Below are 21032 nucleotides of genomic sequence, written 5' to 3' on the forward strand. Positions count from 1 at the left end.
GGCGTCCTCAGGAGGCCGCAGCCGAATCAAGAAAGCGATCGAGTGCGCTGGACTACAAGTCATGCGCCGCGTGCTCGCCGCTTGGCTGCAGGCGAGCGGAGACCCTTCCCCTGACGACCGGCGGCCGCGGCGAGAACGCGACAAGGAGACAGGCGTGTTGCTCTTGCACTGCAAACAGTTCGCGCGGCTCGCGTGCCTAGCCGGTCCTGCTGCCTCTCGAGACGTCGGCGCAGAGGGTGGACGCGAGATCGCAGCTGAACAAAACGCCTGGCCTCTAGAAGAAGGGCGAAGGCCGTTTGCGGCGTTCGATAGTGCTGACGAGTTGCTTCTCCTCTGCAGAGCGATCCTGGGGGCCTTCGCGTCGTCGTCGCCCTGCGCGGCGTCAGCCTCGCCTCCTTCCGCGCCGTCACCGGCGTCCTCAGTCTCTTCGCCAAGCGAGCCCCGGCGCTCGCTCTTGCCTTCGCAGTCTCTCTTTGCAATCGCGCCCCTCGATGCGTGCGCAGGGCTCCTCCTTAACGCAACTCGCCGCCCGTCTCTCCGGTCGGACGCGGCGGCGGCGAGGGCGGGCGGCAAGGCGACGGGAGGTGCTAGGCCGAGGCCGCACGCGGAAGAAAATGCAGGGACCTCGCAAACCGGGACTGAGCTGCCGGCGGGAGAGGCGAGCCCGCTGACAGATGCGAACGCCCGGAGCATGCAACAGCGTGCCACAGAGCTCCTGAGTCTCGCCTGCCAGCTCCAGGCGCACGTGGCGCGCGCGCTGGAGGCTTGGGTGAGGGAGCGGCGACGCGGCGCCGAGGGGCGCGCCTGTGACACGCAGCGAGCCGCGCCAGACGGAGAGGGAGACCGGGGAGAAGTTCAAAGAGAGACACTGGCCATGTGTCGCGTTGACGCCTTCGTGTGCGCGCTCGCTTGGAAACTGTCACCGTGTCTCAGACAGGCCGCGTCGGGTCTGTCGCCGCCGTCATCGGCCGCCTCGCCCCGCCGGCTGCGCGACTGCCAGCGGGTTGCGGCGGCTACGCTCACGCATCACATGGAGTTTCTTCTTCTCTCCCTCGCTGCGCCTTCCCCCTCTGTGCCGGTGACCCTGTCGCCCTGCGAGAACGCAGCGCTCTCAGGCTCCGCCTCTCACTGTTCGCTTTCCTCTCTGCCTCCGTCGTCTGTTTCTGCCTCGCCGTCGCGTCGGGCTTCGCCCTCTGCTTCGTTTCGAAAAGACGTCGTCAGCTTCGGCGAGGAGCTCGCCGAGTTCTCTTTCGCGGTCGAACGGGCTGCGGGCGAAGGCCTCCAACTGACGCTCGCGCTCCCGCAGACGCGTCCGACCCCCCACATGGGTGGCGCAGGGTCACGCGGGACGGCTACGGAGGCCGGTGAACTCGCCGCGGTGTCTCTAGAGGACGTTGCAGAGATAGTGGTTCCGACTGTGCGCGCGCTGCTTGTCTCTGCGCGGACGCTGTTCGTCTTGCACGAGGCTCTCCAGGCGGACGCCCCAGCGCCTCCCGACGCGTCCCCCCCTGTCCTCCCGGCGTCTGCGGCTGCGGCGTCTCAGGCTTTTCTCGCGGCGTCCTCCGCGGTCCCACGCACGCCGCCTATGCCGGCGCTGTGCGACCGCGAGGAGGCGCCGCGGCTCGACGCGCGTCTCGCGCAGCTGATCAAGCTCGTAGTGCTGGGCTCGCGGCGTGCCGTCGCAGCGCGTGGCTTCCTCGCCAGCCGCGCACTCGCCGCGATGCTGTCGGTGGAACGCGATGCCGCAGGACGGAGGGCGGCTGTCCACGCCGCGCCATGCGGGGAACGGAGAGCGGCGAAGACCTTGACCGAGGCGCGCACCGGAGGGAGCGAGACGGATGGCGACGGCACGAGAGGCACCGGCAAGAGGGGAGGCAGAGGCGAGGCGGCCGCCGCGGAGAGCGAGAGTGCGGCGCCCTTCTCGTTCTTCGAAGGCGGCGCCGCGCTCAAGGCTGCGTTCGCGCTGCTGCGGGCCTTCGCACGCCGTGGCATCGCGACAGCTCTCGCCGGGGCGACGCGCGACCCTCCGCAGCGGCAGAGCCGCGACGCGAAGGCCAAGCGGCAGACCTCGATCCAGCCTGTCTCCGAGAATGTGGCGACCGACGCAAAGCATCCTGAGGCCGCGGCAGAGAGCGACGCGGAAGAGGAGAGACGCGACACGCTGCAGAAAGAGCGAAAGGCAATCCAGAAGGTAGGAAACGTACAGGGAGAGAGCGACCTACAGAGGGCGTATCGCTGCTTGTCGCCAAGTGTGCGCAGGGCAGCGCAGACGGGAGGTGCTGGTCTGCTCTGAGCGGGGCGGTCACCTCTCGTCAAATTCCCTTCGCGCTCGGGCGTGGGCTCTGCGTCTATTTGTCGCTCGCGTTCTCCAGAGCTTGCCGTCGAGTCTTGCCTTGTGATGGGATCGGTCTTCTTGCGAGTCTTCGTCAACTCGGTTTTCTCGGCGTGCGTCTGGCTAGGAGCTCGCGCTTGGCGGTCGCAGTTTCTCTGGAGGCCCCTCGCGGTTGATCTCATGTACAGTTCGCCGTCCACGTAGCAGAAGTCTGAATAGTGGGAATACAGTTCCCGTGTTCTCGAGTTTTCTGTCGTGCTTCACGTTAGTGTCCTTGCGCGGGCGGCGCCTTCTGTTTGTCCGTCTCGTCGTCGGCCTTTTTTCACTAAATATCTGTCCTGCGCTCGCCGGCGCCTTTCCCACGCGCCTGGCTCTCCGCGTCTTCCTTCTTTATGCGCAGCTGGGCTCTCCGTGGTCGCTTCTCGCGCGCGTCCTTCGAGGCGCCGCGCACGCCTGCGCCGCGGCGCTGCGTCCTCTTCCTCCTCGGCCCCGTCAGAGTTTGGATTCTCCGCGCCTTCGTGCTGCGGTCGCGGCGTCTGCCTCGCCCCCCGCCGTCTCTCTCTGGTCGCTTTCTGTGGCGTCTGCGTTGCCCTCTTTTGCGACGCCGCCTTCTGTTGCCTCCGGCTCGCTCGCCTCCGGCTTTGCTCTCGAGGGAGTCTCGTCGAATGAAGCAGTCGATGCCTCTTCGTCTCGAGTTGCCGTGGCGTCCTACAGCGACGTGGCGGACGGCGCGTTGCCTCTTGCGGAGGTCGTCTTCTCCCAGTTTTGTCGCGAGTAAGTGCAACGCCAGGCATGTGTTTTGCTGGCTGCCGCCTGGAGTTCTTTGGTCTGCTAGCGGTAGCTTTTCGCTTTCGCGCTTCGCATCAGTCCGCGTGTGTGGCTGTCTGACTTTTATCGCGTTGTCCTCGCGCCGCTTGTTGTAGCGCCTGCGCCGACTACGATCGTCTCTTACGTGGTTCCTCTTCGTTTGTTTCTTGGTCGATAAGCCTTTTCGCTTTTGACCGTGTCGTTTTCTCGCCGTTGGCGTAACACTGAGTTCGTTTCCTTGTCCTCTCTCCCCTGTCTTTTTCCTATTTCTTCTTCGCACGTTCGTGTTGCGTGTGAGTTCCTGAGCCAATCCCATTATCGCATGTTGCTTCGTCTGCGCGTAGGTTGATTGCTGAGGCGCGGTCGCGATTCGCGAGAGCCAAGCAAGTTCGTCTTTTCGCAGTATTCCTCAGCGAGGCTCTGCTGCCGCCGCTTCGGCTCCTCCTGGCGGCTCCGCCGCTCTCAGTTGCGACGCAAATTCCCTCCCCTCGCGCGTTTTCTTCTCTTGACCGCCGCTGCCCCGTCTCAGCAACGCCGCCAGCGAGGGGAGAAAACGGGAAACAGGTCGGCGACGCTGACAGCCTCACAAAGGAATTTGACGCCGCGAAGCGGAGGAATGAGACGCCCTTCTGCGCGCTGGCAACGGGCGGTGGCGCGGAGTGCGGAGTTAAAGCGAGAGCCGCGAAGCGCGAGACCGAAGCAGAGTCTGCGACGCATAACGACGGCGAGAAGACGACGCCGTCGAACGCGAGGCTTCTCTCGGCCTCAACGCGATCTGTCTCGACAAACAGGCCAGCGGGGACTGACAGACCACTCGGCCAAGAAGCTGAAACGATGCTCAAGAGGCGTGACAGTCTCAAGTGGGAATGCCAGTTCGACGCGGAGCGACTCGCACGCGTGCCTGCCGATGAGGAGGGATTTGACATGCTGCGGACGCCCCTGCGCTCGCAGTCTCCGCTTCTCATGCGCAGACGCTACGGTGAGAGTCTGAGGCGCACGCCGCGGGGGACGTCCGACGACGACGGGGAGGAAGCTTATGAATCTGCTTCGTCCTTGTCGCGGCTTCTCGCTGACTCAGGAGCCCGTTCTGCGTCTTCGCCCTTCGCTTCAGCGTCGCCTCTACTCGACTCGTGCCGCAGAGAGCCGCAGCCGCGAGCGCAGCGCAAGTGCTCGGGCGAGGCAGCCGACCGAAAGGCGACCTGGAGCGACGATGCGGCTTCCTCTCTGTCTGAATTCTCTCTCGAGTCCCCCCCCTCCCTCGCCTCGTCGCCTCTTTCTTCTCTCTCACGGCGCGCGTCGCCATTGTCTGCGCATGCGAGCGAGGCGCTGCCGAGCGGCGTGGCGGCCGCCGGCGCTCCAGCGCCTCATTCGCCTGCGTCGCCCGCCACGTCTTCGCCACGCTCTCCGCCTTCGCCGCTTCTCTCCGCAGGTCGTTTTCCGGCCTCTTCGTTGGCCGCGAATTCCGCATACCCGTTTTCTTCCTCGCCCTTCAGCCTGTCGCGCGGGCGAAGCGTCATCGGCATGCGGGACACCCCCACGAAGGTTGCTCGGCGCGGCCGCGCGCTGAGTCTCCTCTCTCAGCAGCGCGTCTCCGCTGTCGCCTCGCCTCTCTCCTCTCTCTCCAGGCGCCTCGCATCCTCCGACGCATCGCCTCCCTCAGCGGCCGTCGCGCGACCGCCTACTGCCGCGGCCTCCCTCGCGTCTTGCGCGCCTTCGTCTGGTGGCTGCCCGAAGCCGGCAGGGGCGCCTGCTGAGCCTACGCATCAGCCCGTCCTAGAGTCGAGATCGCTTGCGCTCGTAGCGGCGGTGATGAAGACGCCGCAGCGAAGCCGCAGGCAGCGGGACAGGCGGGCGCGCGACCCCGAAGGAGACAGGGGCGAAAGCGAGAGCGAAGGCGCCGCACCGAAGGGAGAGTCAGGCGCCAGCGACAGAGCGTATGCCCGTGAGCGAGCGCCAGAGGAAAGGACTGCCAGGGGGGTTGAAGGCCCGATCTCGACTTCACAGCTGAGGGATCTGTGTGCGAAAGCCGAGCCTGTCCCGGCCGAGCCAGAGGGACTTGAAAAGGAGATAAAAGAGAGAGCAGCGGGTCACGCTGAGACTCACAGTCTCTCCGTCGATTCCGCGAGAGACTCGCGTCCGCCCGCGTCCGTTCCTTTGGATTCATTCGCTTCGTCCACGGTCGCCGTCGCCGCTGGCGCGCCGCACGCGGGCGAGACGCTCGCCCCGCATCTCGAGGTCTTTGTGTTCGCGCTGAAGGCGCTCCAAGAGAGTCTCCTCTTCGTGAAAGACCTCGCAGGCGGTGCTGCGGTGGCCGCGCTGCTGCTGAATGAGCTGTACGAGCACTGTGCGCCACCGCTGGTTCAGACGCTCTGTCTGCATCTCGGCTCACACGCGAATCGCCGAAAACTCGAGGGCATCGCCGCGCCTTGGGCGGTAGGGCACCCGCAGACCTCTGGCGACCCGAGCGAAGGCGCAGATCCCTGGAGCGCCGCGGGAGAAGCTGCGTGCGAGAGGCTCCTGCGCGCCGCAGGCTCCAGCGCCCGTGGGGGGGGGGGCGAGGCGCGCGCGCGTTCCAGCGCAGACGACAGAGAGGAGACAGAAGAGCGAGCAAGTTGTGCGAAGGGCGACGGCCGCTGGTGTGTGATTGTGGAGGAGATTCGCGGAGTCATTCGCCGGGGATTGCGCGCAAATATTCAGGCTCGTGTTTCGCAGAATGCCGGAATGCCGCCGCGCGTCTCGTCAGCGGAGACGCTCGCCAGCCTTGGACGTGAGAGCCTCGCGAAGGGCTCCTGTCCCTCCATTCCAGCCGCCTCGTCGCCCTCCTCGGGATCGCTTTTCTCGCCCAGCGTTCCGCCTTCGCCGTGGGCGTGGCTGGCGGCTTCCACTGCTCCGTTTGTGGATTTCTTTCCAGTCCCTCTAGCTCTGCACTCGGTGCTCGACGTCTGTGAGCCTCCGGCGAACGCCACGACGACCGATGCGGCTTACGAAGCGAAGGGGATTCAGCGCGGGTCGCTCTCGCGCCTCGCCTTCGTGGCGGCGTGGCTGGAAGAGACGCTGCTCCTCTTTACGGCGCCAACGCCGATGCATGCGCCGCTTCATCAACGCCTTTTCACTCCCCTGCCGTCGTCTGCGCCGTCGCCCTCATCGGGTCTCTCGCCGTGTGCGCCGTCCCTGTGGGTCACGGCAACCTCCTCGCTGCTTCAGGGCCTTCAGCGGCTGTCTGTGGCCGTCCATATTGCGCTCACGCCGCGGCTGAAGGCGGTCGGCGCTGCAGAGAGTCATGTGGCCTCGCCCGAAACAGCGAAGCACTCAGGACAGGCCGCTGTGCGAACCTCCGCAGTGTACCTAGCCACGACACAACAGATCTCGACGCGCGGCGCCACAGATGCCGCGGAGCAAGACTGTCTGTTTTGGAGTCTACAGCTGTGCGCGAGCGTCTATGAAACCGCGGCGCAGTTCCATCTTCTCCTCCGCGCTTCCTGGGCGGCCGCGAAAGCGAAGGAGGCGCGCTTGGAGCAGGCGGAAGGGGAGCAGCGCCGGCGCGCCGCCTTGGCGCAGCTCGCGGCGGCGGAGCGGGCGGCAGGGGAAACCGAAACCCCGCCAGAGGCGACGAAGCAGCCTGCGCCCAGCGACGTCAAAGAAGCCACGCATGGACGCGGGTCACGGATACCCGACGCGGAGGAGAAGGGAAACAAGTCCTCGCCGGCGTGCGCGTCGGGTGGCTCAGATGACGCTCATACTCGACCCACACGCGACGGCGATGTGGCTGTTGACAGCGAGTCGCGACGCCAAAGGAAGAAAGCGGAGGCGAAGAAGCGCCTCACGCAGTTCATCCTGAGCGCCACAGCCGGCAACGGGACTACAGCGTTCCGCGCACTGCAAGTCGTCAGGAAGGTGCTTCTTCTCGCCTCTCAGTTTCTCTCCTCGTTTGCGTTACCGGGTTCTGGGGTCACCAAGCCGCATCCCTCGCCTGCAGGCCCCGCTGCCGCAGAGCCCGCATCTCGCGCAGCTCCCACCCCTCCACTGCACTCACTTGCTACCTCTTCAAGTTCACATCTGTCGTCTTCCTCTTTCCCTTCGAGTTCAGATCCTTTGTCTTTTCCACCGTGTGACTCCTCTCTTCCGGCAGACCTGCGGCAACCCGCGGGCCCGTTCGCTCCGAGAGAAGTCGCTCGTCGTGAGCAGCGCGCCGGCATCCGCTTCCTCCTCGCAGAAACCTCGCTCCTTCTTTCTTCCGTTCTGCTCTGCGGCTGGAGCGTCGACGTCCGCAACGAGTCCGATTCCGAAGGTCGTCTGCGAAGCCGCGAGGCCGGCGAGAGCGGCGCGCAGGTCCGCGGCGGCTGCGAGAGGGGGGTGAAGGACGAGGACGACGAGACCGCTTTCTCATGTGCGTTATCTTCTCCATCTCGCGCGCTGCCGTTGTCTTCCGAAGCTCTCTCGGGATCTTCTTTATCTTCACCGGCGTCGGTTGCACTGCCTCTGGACCGCGAGGACGCAGCCAACCGCGGCCTGAGGCTCGCCTGGTGGCGGCAGGCGCTGGGGCGACAGGCGGCAGCCCGTCGCCACGTGCGCGCCTCGCTCGCGTCTTTCCTCTCCTTTCTCCGCTCGCTGCCCGTTTCGCTGGACTCCTGCGCAGGCCACCAGCCGAGAGAGGCATGCGGCTCGCGCCTCGCCGTTCTTCTGCAAGGCGACACGACTGCGACTGTCACTGGCACTGGCAGCAAAGAAGAGACTGGGCGCCTGCAGGGCCTCTGGCTGGCCGCCGCGCCGAGCGTCGCGGCGCCCAGCCGACGTGCGCTTCGCCCCTCAGGGGCCGCTCTGTCGCCTTCGTCGGGTGCGCAGCTGCCCTCCGCGCCTCCGCTGTCTCCGCCCTGGGTGTCTCTTCCGCGCCCTGTGACGAATAGTTCAGCGGCCCTGCCTCCGCCTCCTCTCGCTGAGGCCCTCGCGGTTGTGCAGGCGGTCGCCGGCTGCCTCAGACGCCGCCGAGGCGCGGCGGACAGGCTCCTGGCGCCCGGCGACTGGCGGCGCTTTCAGTGCTTCGCGACCCTTCTGTCGGGCGACGAGGCGGAACGCTGGCAAAGCCAAGCGCCACAAACCTGCGGAGAAACCGACGGGCGGAGGCCTTCAGCAGCGGGCGCGCGCGCCGAGTCGCACGTGGGATTGCGAGAAGCGAGCCTCGCAGCAAGCGAAGAATCCAAAGGAGGCGACGGCCCCTCTGGAGCGATGAGGCCGCTGTTGGAGTAAGTTTGCCTCCAATTTGCGGGGCGACGAAGTCGCGTCTTGCCGCTACCTCGTCTCTCCCCAACAACGCTGAAGCGGTTCCTTTTCCCTCTGCGTCGTTCTGTATCGTGTTTTCGGCCGTGGTGGTCTCGTCTTCTTAAGCCTTCGCGGGTGAGAGTCGTTCTGTCTCTGCTCTCTCTATGCTGTTTACTGTTGTCTACCTTCTTCGGCGCTGACAGCACATCCGCTTGGATGCGCGGCTTCGGGCCGCTTCTTGCTTAGCTTCTCTAGCCCACCGGTTTCCTCTCGGCAGCCCAGCCCGACTTTCCCGTCTGCCGTCTTCATTTCTTTGTTCACTCCAGGTCGCCTTCAGACTCCCGGTGATTGAGTTTCGTCTTCTCTGCCTTTGCAGATTCTTGAGTCAGCTCTTCTGGCTCTCCGAGGCCTGCGGTGCTCAGCGCACTGGAACGTCTTCGCTTCTTCTCGCTCTCGCACTCCTGCTCCCTGCCGCGCAGCTTCCCGCCTCCGCCGCCGCTCACGAAAGCCTCTCGCAGGCCTCTGCGACTCTTCAGGCGGGAGGCCGCGATGGACACTTTGCGTGGCTCGCCGGGAGTTCGCAGGAACTTCGCGAAGAGGGCAGGCAGGGGGGGCAAGGCTCACGCGGCGAAGCAGAAGTCGGCGCCGCGAAGGGCGAGGCAGACGCCGAGGAGGGTGGCGGCGCCGGGAGGCGTGCTGAGCCCGCAGGCCTCGCGCGTTTTGTGGAGCGGTCTGCCGCCTCTGCGGCGTGTCTCGTGGGCGTTTCACCAACTGCCCAGTTTCCTTCGCCATATGTTTCGCCGTCAGCCGACGCGTTGCTTGCACTCGCGGCAGTGGCACTTCGGCTCGCGCTCCGCACCCCGACAGGCGCGCCGGCCTCTCGCGCGGCTACGGGCGACGGCGCTGAAGCCTCGCACAGCGGGGAACCTCAGGAGGAGGCGGCAGCGCACGCGAGCAGCGCGACCGATGCCCTTGCCGAAGCCGGTCACACGCGGCGACTCGGGGGAGGCGCCGGGGATGTCGAAGAGGAGGCATGCGGAGAGGCGCCGAACGCCGCAGACGTCGCGTTCGCTTCTTCGCCCTCGCGACTTCTGTCCTCGCCTGCTGCGCGTGGATGGTGTGCCTTGGCGGAAAGCCTTCTGCGGCGATGGGAGGAAGGCCTTCTCGCCTCCGGCGCCCGATCCTCGCGCGCGCGCCTCGCTCTGTCGACGTCTTCTGCGATGGTGCGCTTCCGCTCGGCGCCGCGGGGCTTGGCCGCGTCGTCCGCGGGTCAGATTGAGCCCTGGGCGTCTCCGTTGGCGGTCGTGTTTATGGGCAAGGCGAGCGTTGCGGGGCTGCGCCTCCGCGCCTGCCGCCGCCTGCTTGCAGGGCACGAGCGCCGAAGGAAAACAGAAGACGTCGTGAGCGACCTGTTCGCTTCTCTGCGCCGACTGGAGGGCGTGGAGACTGCAGTCAAGCCGCCAGAACAAACCCCAGACACGGCCTTTCTGCGCGAAACGTCCAACACGCCCTCCACGGGAGCCGCAACTGAGACTCACGCTCCCTCGAGTTCAGCGTCGTCTGCCGGCGCGCGGCCTGCTGCTTCGCCTCTTGAGCCTGCCGGTTCGCCCTCCTCTCTCGCCTCCTGGCTGGATTCTCCGCCTTCGTCTGCGGGCCCGGCGGGGGACCTCGCCCCTCTGTTGTTCACCCCGTCGCTTCCTGCAGCTGCAGTCTCTGCTCTGCTCGAGGAGCTGAGTCGCGCGGCCCTGGACTGCGGAGTCGAGCTCTCGCCTCGGCCTGCAGTCTCGCGCGTCTCGGGGTTTCTGGCGGCTCCACGAAAAGGAGTCCGACGCGCAGCCAGAGCCTGCAGCGCCGACAGCCCCTCTCCAACCGCGTCCGCGGGCGCTAAGCGAACTGAGGGCGCGCCGGAGGGGCTCTGGTCGCCGGCGGAGCCCGACGGCGCCGGCCCCCCGTGCGCCGGCCTCAGTCAGGGCCTCGGGCTGCTTCTCAGCGATGCCTGCGTCGCGCCGCTGGTGTCGGCGCTTCACGCCGCACTCGCGGCCTCGTCTTGCTCGATGTCTTTTAGGTGCGGCAAGCGCGGGGGCGCGACGCAGGCGGCGTTGCTGTGCGTCTCGCGCGAAGGCTCCTGCATGCCGCTCAGTTCGCTGTTTCTCACTGGAGCTCAGGGGCCGCCACTCGAGCGCACGCACTGTCTCTCTGCCGACCGGGATCCCCCTTCATCTGCTTCAAAGTCGCCAGCGTCTCCTCTTGCCTCCTCGCATCGCTCCTCTTCCGGCTGTGCGTGCGGAGGTCCGCGCCCTCTGTTTTTTTCCGCTTCGCCGCACTACGCTATCCACCCGTCCCCAGCGGTTGCTGCGCCTAGCTTGGGCGCGCCGGCGAGCCTTGCGGTCGCGTCGGGCGCGTTCGGGCTTCCGAGTCTCCTGCAGCTCGTCTCGAGTCAGCTCTGCGCGGCGGACGCCCACGACCGCGCGGGCATCGAGCTCTACGCTCTGCGCGCGCTCGCCGGTGCCCTCGACGTCTGCTGCCGATGGAGCTTTTGTCTCTCTCTCGCCGTCAGGTAAGCGGAGAACGCACGCAGAACGACGGAGGCGCGGTGCGGCGCGCTGCGGCGTGTCGAGCGCCCCCGCCGCGGCGCGCTCATCGACGGATTTTGAGCGCGGCGTCGCTGCGTTTTGTTCGGCCGCCCGTGGAAGGCGAAGCACACACGCCCGCGTGCGCAGACTCACTCGCAGCCTTCGCGGGGGCAATTCGCAAGCTGCACAGCTCTTGGTGCCCGAAGCCGTCGCTCTGCGAGCAGACGGCAAACCATCCGTACACGATTCATACAGCTGCGACATGTATTTGTCTTCTGCAGATCTATGTGTGTACTGTTCGTGTGTCCGGTGTGTGCCTCCGTCTCGTCTGGACGGCTTTCCTCAACTGAGTGTGTCCTGATTCCCGTTCGCAGGTGCGCCGCGGGGCTTGTTCGTCTGGTGTTGCGTCATGGCCATCCGCGCCTTGACGTTTCAGATTTCTCTTCTTCCTCTTCCGGTTCTTCTCTTTCCTTCCTCTCGTATGTCTCCCCTGTCCCTCCCGCTCTCGCCTCCGAGGACTCCCTGGAGAGGTCGCAGCTCAGTCTGCTTGGCGCCGACCCGTCTCGCTCTCTGCTGTCCGCCACCCTGCTATCCACGTCTTTATCTGACTCGCGCACCTCTTCTTCTCCTTCGCTCGCCTCTTCGCCTCCGCGCGAGACCGAGGCAGCCGCCCCAGGTGGGCGCGACACTCGAACGCATGGGCAGTCGACGCAAGCGAAACCAGATCGTGAGAGCGACTTTGGAGGAGGCCTGCGAGTCCGAGGAGAAGATGCGGACGCAGTGGCAGCCAGCGAGCGGGGAGCGCCGGCACACGCTCTCTCGCTGCTCTTTAGGCCCTCGTCTGTTCCCTTGGTCTCGGGGCTCTCCCTGGGTGAGCATCTGCAGCTCAAGGCGCTTCTCCAGGCTCTTCTGCTCGCCCTCAAGACTCTTTTTCTCGCCGCCGCGTCATCAGGGCGCCCGCAGGGCACCCGCCACGCGATCCCTTTCGAGTCTTTGCCTTTCCGCAGGAGCCACGCAGGGCTTCCCGCGGCGCCTGGCGACGAGGGTCGTGTCTTTGCTTCAGGCTTGTGTGAGATGTCTCGTCTCGCCTGTGAAACGTCGCCGAAGCTGTCAGCGCGGAGCCGCGCTACAGCGCTCGCTTCCTCTCCTTCCTCACGCGCGTCCTCCGATCCCGCCCCCTCACGCCGCGCGCCGCGCAGAACTGAACGCGAGAGCGCCCGCCAAGTGCCCGCACGAGGCGCAGGAGTCGTCTCTCTCTCGCGTGAATGCCTGGGCCGCCTCGCCACAGCCGCAGAAAAGATGCGGGACGTGAAAACGCGGTGGCTGTCCAGCGCCCTCTCCCTCTACGACCGCGCGGTACTCGGTGAGGCGCTCACTGAAGCGCTCGTGGCTTGTGGAGAGGCTTCCCCCTCATACGCAGCGGGTGAAACGACATCACCCTCCTCAAACCGACACGGAACTCCACAGGCGAACGCGCGAGCGGCAAGTGCAGACCAAACCGGCTGGGATCTCGCGGGAGGCGAGAGGGATCCACTGCCTCGTGCGCCTTCGCGGGGCAAGGCGGGCGCCGCAGGTCTTTTCTCCTCTGCTTCGTTCGCCGCTTCTTCTCAAGGCCGTCGAGACAGGGCGTCTGGAGTCACGACCGAAAGCGACAAAGGGCTTGCGGAAAACGGCAACGAGGGCGTGGCTACGAGCGAAGCCGCGGCGCTTCTGCCGCTGTACGCGCCTCAGCCCTCGGCGCATCTTCAGCTTCATCCGCGCTTCCTCCTTGACGCGGACGTCCTGCGTTCTTTTCTCTCGCGGCTCGTCGCAAGCCCTCAGGAAGATGCGGGCGCAGACACACTCCCGACGGACGCTGAGGTCGAGGACGAAACCGACGAAGAAGGAGCAGAAGCAGAGAAAGAGGAAGAAGAGGGAGAAGAAGAAGGCGAACGTGAGGAGGGGCTGGACCGTGCTTTACGTGCGCTCGCGCTGACCGGCGCGTGGGGCTTAGGCGTGAGGTCGGACGGAAGCAGGTGAGAAGCTTTCTTGGATTCCTTCCTCCGTGGCCTTTTTGTTTGATATCCTTTGGTGTCTGGGGGCCGACCTGCTGCGCCGCGTTCGTATTCATCTGCATTTTTGCCGTCCGCCGTTGCAGATTTAACCCTCGGGTTCCGCCGCGTCGGGTCGTCAGAGTCGTCATTGCTGCCCGCCCCGTTGCTTACGCTTTCGTCCCGCCCCCCAGCTCCCCGGCGTCTGTGATCTTTTCTTTTCAGCTCTCCCTGCCCGCTCGATCTCCTCCTTGGTTTTCTGTGCGGTAGACCCTCTCGTAATCCCGAGCTTGTTCACTGCACCGCTGAGCCACGACGACGCGACCAAGAGGAAGATGTCTCGGCGGACGAGAAGACTGATTTGTCTCCGCAAGGGAAGCCGCTGGGGGCCTCCGACCTCCACAAAAAAGCCCGATCCGCTGGTGACGATGTTTGCAACTCATGCAGCGTAACTGCCCGCAGAAAACGGCTTTCGCGGACGCATCTGGATGTGGCTCTGTGGGTGTGCAGGCACCTCACGTTGCCGTCTTTTGTCTCGTGGTTTTTTTCCGGTCAAGCGCCTTCCGCGTCGGGTGTATCGCCTTTGAACTCTCCTTCTGCTTCGCCTCCATATTCCTCCTCAGGGGCAGGCGCCTCTTCCCGCCGTCGCCTTCCTCCGGCAACCCGGCTCGAGCTGCTTCGTCTCGGCGTCGAGATCTTCGCCGAGCTCTCGCTGCTTTCCTCGTCTCGTCTCGTGGCGGATTCTCGTTGGCGCACTTCCTTGGGGTCGTCGAGCTCGCCTTCGTACCACGTACTGGAGCTCCTTCGCCGCATTCTGGCGCTCGCGTGCGCTGAGCGCGATGCCGCCTTCGCGCGGAGGGAGCTGCCGACGCGCGAAACAGAAACGCTCCACAAGCTGCACGAGGCGTCTGAGGGCGACGAAGGCCCACAGGGCTTCCGGCGGAGCCTGGTAGCCTCCCTGAAGTTTTTGCTGTCTCTTTTCTGTCTCAGTGGTGCCGTGCGACTTACTGATGCTCTGGCCCTGCGCGAGGCCGCCCGCATCTTCGTCAGCTCGCTGAACGAGATGACAGAGGCGCCTGTCTCCGAACGAAGAGCGCGCGAGGATGGCGACGAGATGTGCGACAATGCGCAGCCCTCTGTGGGTGACGAGCGAGGCAACGGCGGCGCTCAAGATGCGCAGGCGCGTCGTCTGGTCTCACGGCTTCTCAGAGCTGCGATTACGCTGTCCTGTGGTGGCCAGGCTGTTTCTCTGCAACTGCTGCATCGCGCGGAGGAGCGGCTCCTCCTTGCGCTCCTGTCTGACTCTCCGGAGTTGTCTTCGTCCTCGCCTGGGCTCGAACCCTCTTCAAGGTCTCCGGGCGCCTCTTTGTCGCCTGGCGCGTCTTCAGTCCGCAGCCAGACTTCGATGCCGCACGGAGGGCTCAAGCTGGGGGGGGCGACCGCGCAGGAGACACCAGATGAGCGGACGAACGTGGCCTGTGCTGCGAGTTCGTCTTCTCTTGCGTTCATCTCGATTCTGCTCCGCCGAGTGCTCCCCGCCAGGCGAGCGCCCACGCGCGGATCTGTTCCTCACAGCCCGTGCGGCGAATCTGTGTCGCGCGCTGCTCCATCCGCGACTAGAGGGGCGCCGCTGCGTCAAGAGTGGGAGGTGGGCGGCCTTGTCTGTGGCAGTGGAGACGCGGAAGGAAAACGGGCATCTGACTCGTCTTTCTCGCTCGGCAGCAGCGTCGCCTCCTCGCTGGGAGATGTAGTAGAGGCGTGTCTCCTCCCTGCATGGCCAGGCAGCGTCGACGCCTTCTTTTCTTCTTGTTCGCTTCCCTCCCCTCAGCCTGTCTCTGCTGCGCTTGCGCGGCGCACTGTTGCAAACGGCAGGGGCGCGTCTTGCCCGCCTCCCTCCCCTCGCGACGCGGGGCTGCTTCCTTCGTGTGGAGGCGGCCATTCCGGCGCTCCTTCGGAGTCGGTTCTGCACGGCTCGTCGCGCCCGTACTTCTCTTCAAACTCTTCGTCCTTTTTCTCTGGATTGATGCCGCCGCCGTGGTCGTGTGCCTTTCTGTCCCTCTCGCCGGATCAGAGCGCCTTCGTCGTCTCGCGCCCCGTCCCTGCGCCTCTCGTCGCCGCGGTCGTCGCGGGCGCGGAGACAGTTCTCGCCACGACCGAGGCGACAGGCCGGCATGCGACGGGGGACGCAGACGGAACGAGGCGAGAGGGGAGTAGGGCGGCGCTCGGCGGGCTGGAGGCGCGCACGCAAGAGCTGCATGCGAGTGGGACTGAGCGTCCACCGCGGCGCCCGCGGCACCACAGAGGGACAGGAAAGAAAGCCACGGCGCGCGAGGAGGCGGCCTGTGGAGAAGAAACCAGTCATCACGCAGCAGCCGCTGCAGAGTACGACGAAGAGAAGGACTTGTGGCTCACCTACTGGATGCGCGAAGAGGACTGCCTCGCGTTTCGGGCCGCGCCGCAAACCAAGACGGTCTCCTCCGTGCTAAAGGTGGATTCCTGTCTCCCTTGCTCTTCAGCTTCCGCAGGCGCGTCCCAGTCGCGGTCGGTCGCCTTGCTTCTCCAAGAGTTTCAGTGGCTTCAGTGGACGCTATCCCTAACTGCCGGTCAGACGACTCAGACAGCCCTCCTCCGTACTTCCTCCCCTTCTTCCCCGTCTCCGCCTTCTTGGTCTCCGTCTTCTTCCTTTTCTTCGCTTGCTTCGCCTGGCGACGGGACCGCGCGGCGCTCCGAGATGCTTAAGCAGTGGTGGCGACGGCGGCGCGAGCTCGAAGACGAGTTCGCTGCGCTCGTTCAGCGCCTGCATGCGCGCCTCGGATTTGCGTCTCTGCTGCTGCGCGGCTGGCCGTCGTTCTCGTCGACTGTATCTCCTCCGCCGGGCGGCTCGACTTGTGTGCCTCTTCCCTCGTCCTCTGCGTCGCCAGCCTTTTCTTTCGCGTGCGAGGGCGAGCGGAAAGTCGACGCCCTCGCAGCGGCTCTCCGCGCGGGCGGCCGGGTTGTTGCCGCGTGGTTGGTCGCGTGGGCGGTCGCATGCGACGACGAAGAGGCAGCCAGACTTCCCGAAGCGCAGAGAGACGCGCAAGCCTCGGAACCCGCAAAGCGTTCATCGAGAGCCGAGCAAGCTCGCACCGGAGTTCCGCGGGAGGCCTGCGCCGGCGACGAAGACGCAAGCGACGCGGAGACAGTTGTGCTGGGCGACGAGCCTCCCTCTCCGAGTCGCGCAGAGAAGGCTCCCGTCCCTGCTTCGCCGTTTGAGCGGCTGCTCGAGGCCGCCCGCGCCAGAGGGCGAGTGTGGCCTCCTGTCCTGCGTCCTCTGAGGCGGACGTCGGCTCCGCGAGCACTCTCTAATAAAAAAGCAGCCCTCGCGAGCCGCAGTGGCGAAGACGATTCTGAGGCGAGTTCGGGGAATGCCCAGCAGGACAAAAGTGACGCATGCGTTCTGGTTGCGCTAGTGCAGCTGGCGTACGCGCTGGCGTCTCTTAAACTGCGCGTCGTCTGCCGAAAAGAGGAAAAGCAGATGCTGCTGAGCAGCCTCGCGCCTTCGCACACGACTCACCCGGACGGCTCGCTGTCGTTTCCAGCTTCTGTGTCGCCTCCACGGTGCTTGCCTTCTTCGCGGGGCTGCGGTCTCGCTTCCGCGCCTCCTGCGGCTTCCAGCGTCGCGGCCCTGTCTCCGCTACCTCGCCAGGTGTCGCCCGCGGACGGCGACCGCGGCGGGGGCCCATGGGGAGGCAGCGACGCACTCGGCGCGAGCTCAGGAAGCGAAAGCCCTCCAGACAACGCCGCGATGGAGGCCGAGTTCGCGGCGCCGAGTGGAGGCCTGACATGCGGCGAGGGGCAAGCCGCAGCGATGCAAGGTGGTGGCGGAGAGATGGGTGTCTCAGCCTCCCTCACGGCGCTCTTCCGCCGTGAGATGCTCCATATCGAAGGAGACACCTTCTCGTTTTCACTCGACGACCTCGCGGACTTCCTGCGCCGCCACCTCCTGCAGCCTGTCGCGGTGCCCCGGTCGCGCAGGGAGAGACGCGCCAAGGCGCCAACCGCAGAATACCCAAGCGGAGGCCGAGGTCGAGGTCGTCTCGCAGCTGGCTCGCGCGGAGGATGCGGCAGCGAGGAGGAGGAACCACGAGGCAACGAAGAAAGGGAGGCAGTCGAACACACGTGGCGAGTTGTCGCGTTTTCGTTTCTGCACCACGTGGTTCGGCCCTTCGCTAAGCACTTCTTTCGGTCGTCTCCGTCGGCGAGGCCCGCGCGCCCGTCGTCTCCCTCGCCAGAGGGGTCTTCAGTCTCGTCGTTTAGTGGTCGGGGGTCCTCGTCGCGTCGGCCCTCTCCGTCTCCGCGGGGGCGCGGCGACAGCAGCCTCCGCGCCGAGCCGCAGCAGCTCGACTTGCCCTCGAGAGGCGAGAGCGAGAAAGAAGACGCGGGCGCGGCGTTGCATCACAGCCACGGCGGTGCAGGCGGAGAAGAGGAGAGGCAAGGCGCGCCGAGCCGAGCAAGCCGTTGGCGCCGGGGGTGGCCGCGCCCCATAGGCACTTCGCCCTATACGCGGGTGTGTGAGGAGATGGGCGACGGGCGGCAGACGCCGAGGCAGCCCGAGGGGCTCGAGAGAGGAGACGCTCAATCGCAGGCAGCGGACAACGGGCACGAAGTGACGCCGAGTTTCATGGCCTTCCCCAGTGGCAAACGCCTGAGAGGGCGCTCGCCCTACTTCATCAAAGGGTCGCCTCGAACCGCAGAGGCGCGGCGCATGTCGCTGCCTTCTCTCCAGAGTGTGCTCGCTCAGCGAGCTGGAGCGAGCCAAATGGAGGCGGAGGACACCGCCCACGGCGGAGGCGAGCGAGGCGGTAGCGACAGCAGCGAGGGACTGGCATGCCTCACGGCGGGAGGCGCAGGAGGCCTCACAGGCGAATGGCGCGACGAGGAGCCGGGAGCGACTGCGCAAGGGGATGAACCGAACTCCCACGATGCCAGAGGCCAAGGAGGAGATACGCTCAACCCGGACGCACACGACAGCGGCTTTGATGCAGAATATCTAGTCGGCACGGAACCGGTTTTGCTGTATGCGGACCAATGGTTTTCGCAGTTCCCCTTGGAAGCCTTGCCGCCCCTTCGCCTCCAGCCGCTCTGTCGCGCCGGTGGCTCGCCGCTGGTCACCTTCTTCCTGCTCTCTGAGTTATTTAAAAGACAGTCTCTGCGGAGCGCTCCCCACACTCGGCCCCCGTCTCCTCCTGCGTCCCCCGAAACCGCTCTCCGTTCTCCCCAGCATCACCCGCTGGCGCCGCCGCCTTCGGTGCCTCGTGCGCCGGAGGCAGATCGGCGCGCCTCGTCCACTCCATCGGTTCGCCTGCCGGCCTCCGCCTCAGGGCTCTGTAAAACGTCGCCGGTGGGCTCCTTCCTATCGTCTGCGCCTCTCTCGGCCGAGCGGCCGCGAGGCGGCGGCGGGGGCTGCAAGAGAGCTGCTGCCCAGCGCGGGCCTCCTGGGGCTCTGCTGCGACCGCGGGGGACTTTCAGGGGCGACGCCAGAGGACAGGCACGCGAGGCAGAGACTGCGCAAGAGACGCACGCGGCGCCGTCTCTTCTCGCGCGTCGCGATGAAGCCTGCAGGCGCTCGCAGCAGTGGAGGGCGGAGAGACGGGCGCAGCGCTGTGTGAGTCTCGTGTGGGACGACGGCGAGCGCCAGGGTGCCGACGGCGCTTCGCGTCCCGCTGCGACAGGCGTGGAAGACTCGCGAACTCGCGGCGGACACGATGCCTACACGAAGCTTGCCGTCTGCGTCTTCGGCCTCGAGCTGCGGCCCTACGCAAAGCCTTGCTGTCCGCTTGCGAGAGCGAGGAAGGCGCGGAACGCCGATGGCACGCAACCGAAACGAAGAGGGCAGAGCGTCCAAGAACGACTGGAGATCTCGATCGCAAGAGACGAAAGACGCGAGGTAGCTGTGAACGACGGTCCCGAGCTTCTGCGAACGAAATATCGCCGGGCAGACGCCCGATGCCTTAGCTGTGGGACTTCCGCTAAGCACCTGCGAGAGAACGCAGGGTCGGGAGAGGCGGGCGCCGAGAACGAACACAGGAGAGCGGCACAGCCTGTAGAAGTCTCCGCGGCCGAAAGGCGAACATTCACACTGCGTCTCAGCGTCCCGGGTGCGCTCCTTGGCGCAAACAAGAGTCGCGTGGCGTTCAGCGTCAACCCCTCGGGGGATCTTCCGCGGACAGCGCGAATCTGCGCGCCTTTCCTCGCGGCAGGCGGCGACGCGTGGACTGGTCGCATCGGCGCGCCCCTGACAGGTACGCTTGCGTGCGCATATCAGTGACCTCCCACGCGTTCCTGTCGAGTTCTCAACGCGGAGACAGCTTCCTGCACCTCTTGCTCGTCCTGTGAATGTGCCCGACTGGCGCATGAGTCTCGCGTGTGATGTGTGCTGTGCCCGCATACATAGAATGCCGGCATCGACGCTTTTTCTTTTGCTTCATCGCGTTCGCCGAGTGCGCGCTTCGTCAGGGTGTCGTGGAAGTTTCTCGTTGTGTGTTTTTCTCTTCAGAGGAGGAATGGCTGTACGCACTTCTCACGGCGGACGTCTTTCTGTACTGCGGCCACCAGGGCGGCGAGCAGTTCATCAACCGAGACCTCATTCAACGGGCTTTTCTCCTGCTGGGCCCCGGAGCCCACGCGCGCCCTCTGCCTTCGCTCGCGGCGTCGCCGTCCTCGTCGCCAGCGTGCTGTGCTTCAGCTGCGTCTTCAGCGTCTGCTTCCTCGGCCTCTGTGTCCGTGGTTTCGCCCTCCTGCGATCCTGCGACGCCACCTTCATCAGTTCTCCCTGCCGCTTCGGGTTCAGCTGCCGCATCGTGTTCTTCGTCTTCGCTCCCGTGTCCTGTGTCTCCCCTGTCGCCTCTGTCTCCCAGCTCGTGTGCGTCGTCTCCCGCATCGGCGCCGCTCTATATGTCGAGTATTCAGGCGTCGGCGCTTCTGTTTGGATGCAGCAGCGTGCGCCTGGCGTCCTTCTCTCCGCAGAGCGAGCCGTGGACTTCCGCGTTCGATTTTCTCGTGGGAGGCAGCCCCCTCGTCCTGGGCAATCTTTGGAGCATCACCGACGTCGAGGCCGACGCCGTGACTCGCAGTCTCCTGTGGAAGTGGACGCAGGCCTGCTCGTCTCCGATTATGAGCCGAACGCAGCGGCCGCACGGTGCGGCGAGCGGGCACGTCGGCGCGGCGGGGCCTGAGGAGGAAAGCGAAGAAAACGAGGGCGACACAGGGGATGAAGAGGCGCAGGCAAGGCAGGAAGTGTCTGCCTCAGGACTGCGACGGCGAGCTGGGCTTTTCGGAGTGGAGAAGAGAGAGACGCCGCGCGAAGGCAAATCGACGAGTGCGAGGGAGCTGAGGCGAGGCCCGAAGAGCCTCGATGGCCGTCTGCAGGCCGGACAGAGCCGGCGCAGGGGCGCGAGCACGGTGTCGGAGGCGCCTAGAGACAGAAAGAGGAGAAGAGAAGGCGACCTGGCGGCAGCGAGAGAGGAGTGGCGCGTAGAAAGGCATGCAGTCGAGACCTACGAGAGGGCAGCTTCGGGCGCAGAAGGTTGTGGAGAATGTCCCTGTTCATCCCTCCGCCTCTCGCTGACGGAGGCGCTAACTGAAGCAAAGCAGGCTTGTCGCCTTCGCCTATCCACGGGCGCCGCCGCTGTCGTCTTCGGTCTGCCTCTCTGAGCGCCTTCTTCTGTCGGCGCGACTCGTGGCGTCTGTATGTGTAGAGTTGTGCGGCGCTTGTCTGAGTTTTGTCGCTTGGCTGGTGTGACTGCTCGTCTCCCGTGTTTCTTGGCGCTACCGGCTTCGCGATCCGCGGCGTGTGCGGTTTCGGTTCCTCGTCAAGAGCCACATCCATTTTTTTCCTGTCTGCAGTATGTGTTTGGTAGAGCTGTTCAGCGTGGGGGGCGGCCGGTCAGCGGAGAAAACGCAAGGACGAAACCTCATGATGGCATTATCAACTCTTCCAGTCTGCGCCGGTCGCCAAACGTGTGAAAAAGTCATGCTGTAAAGCCAGCGTCTTAT

The 21032-nt window shown here is 65.7% G+C and overlaps 1 protein-coding gene across 1 annotated transcript; it reads left to right on the forward strand.

Moving 5' to 3' along the window:
• Window positions 1-61: 61 nt before the first annotated feature.
• Window positions 62-20690, forward strand: BESB_001440 (uncharacterized protein; the record flags this gene model as incomplete). The annotated part of the gene is made up of 7 exons (XM_029358899.1): window positions 62-2191; window positions 2733-3106; window positions 3484-8379; window positions 8772-10952; window positions 11343-12983; window positions 13269-19279; window positions 19534-20690. The coding sequence occupies 7 exons, from the start codon at window positions 62-64 to the stop codon at window positions 20688-20690; spliced, it is 18390 nt and encodes a 6129-aa protein (XP_029221811.1).
• Window positions 20691-21032: the final 342 nt, after the last annotated feature.

This window comes from Besnoitia besnoiti, chromosome I (assembly GCF_002563875.1).
Source record: "Besnoitia besnoiti strain Bb-Ger1 chromosome I, whole genome shotgun sequence".
NCBI classification, from domain to species: Eukaryota; Apicomplexa; class Conoidasida; order Eucoccidiorida; family Sarcocystidae; genus Besnoitia; species Besnoitia besnoiti.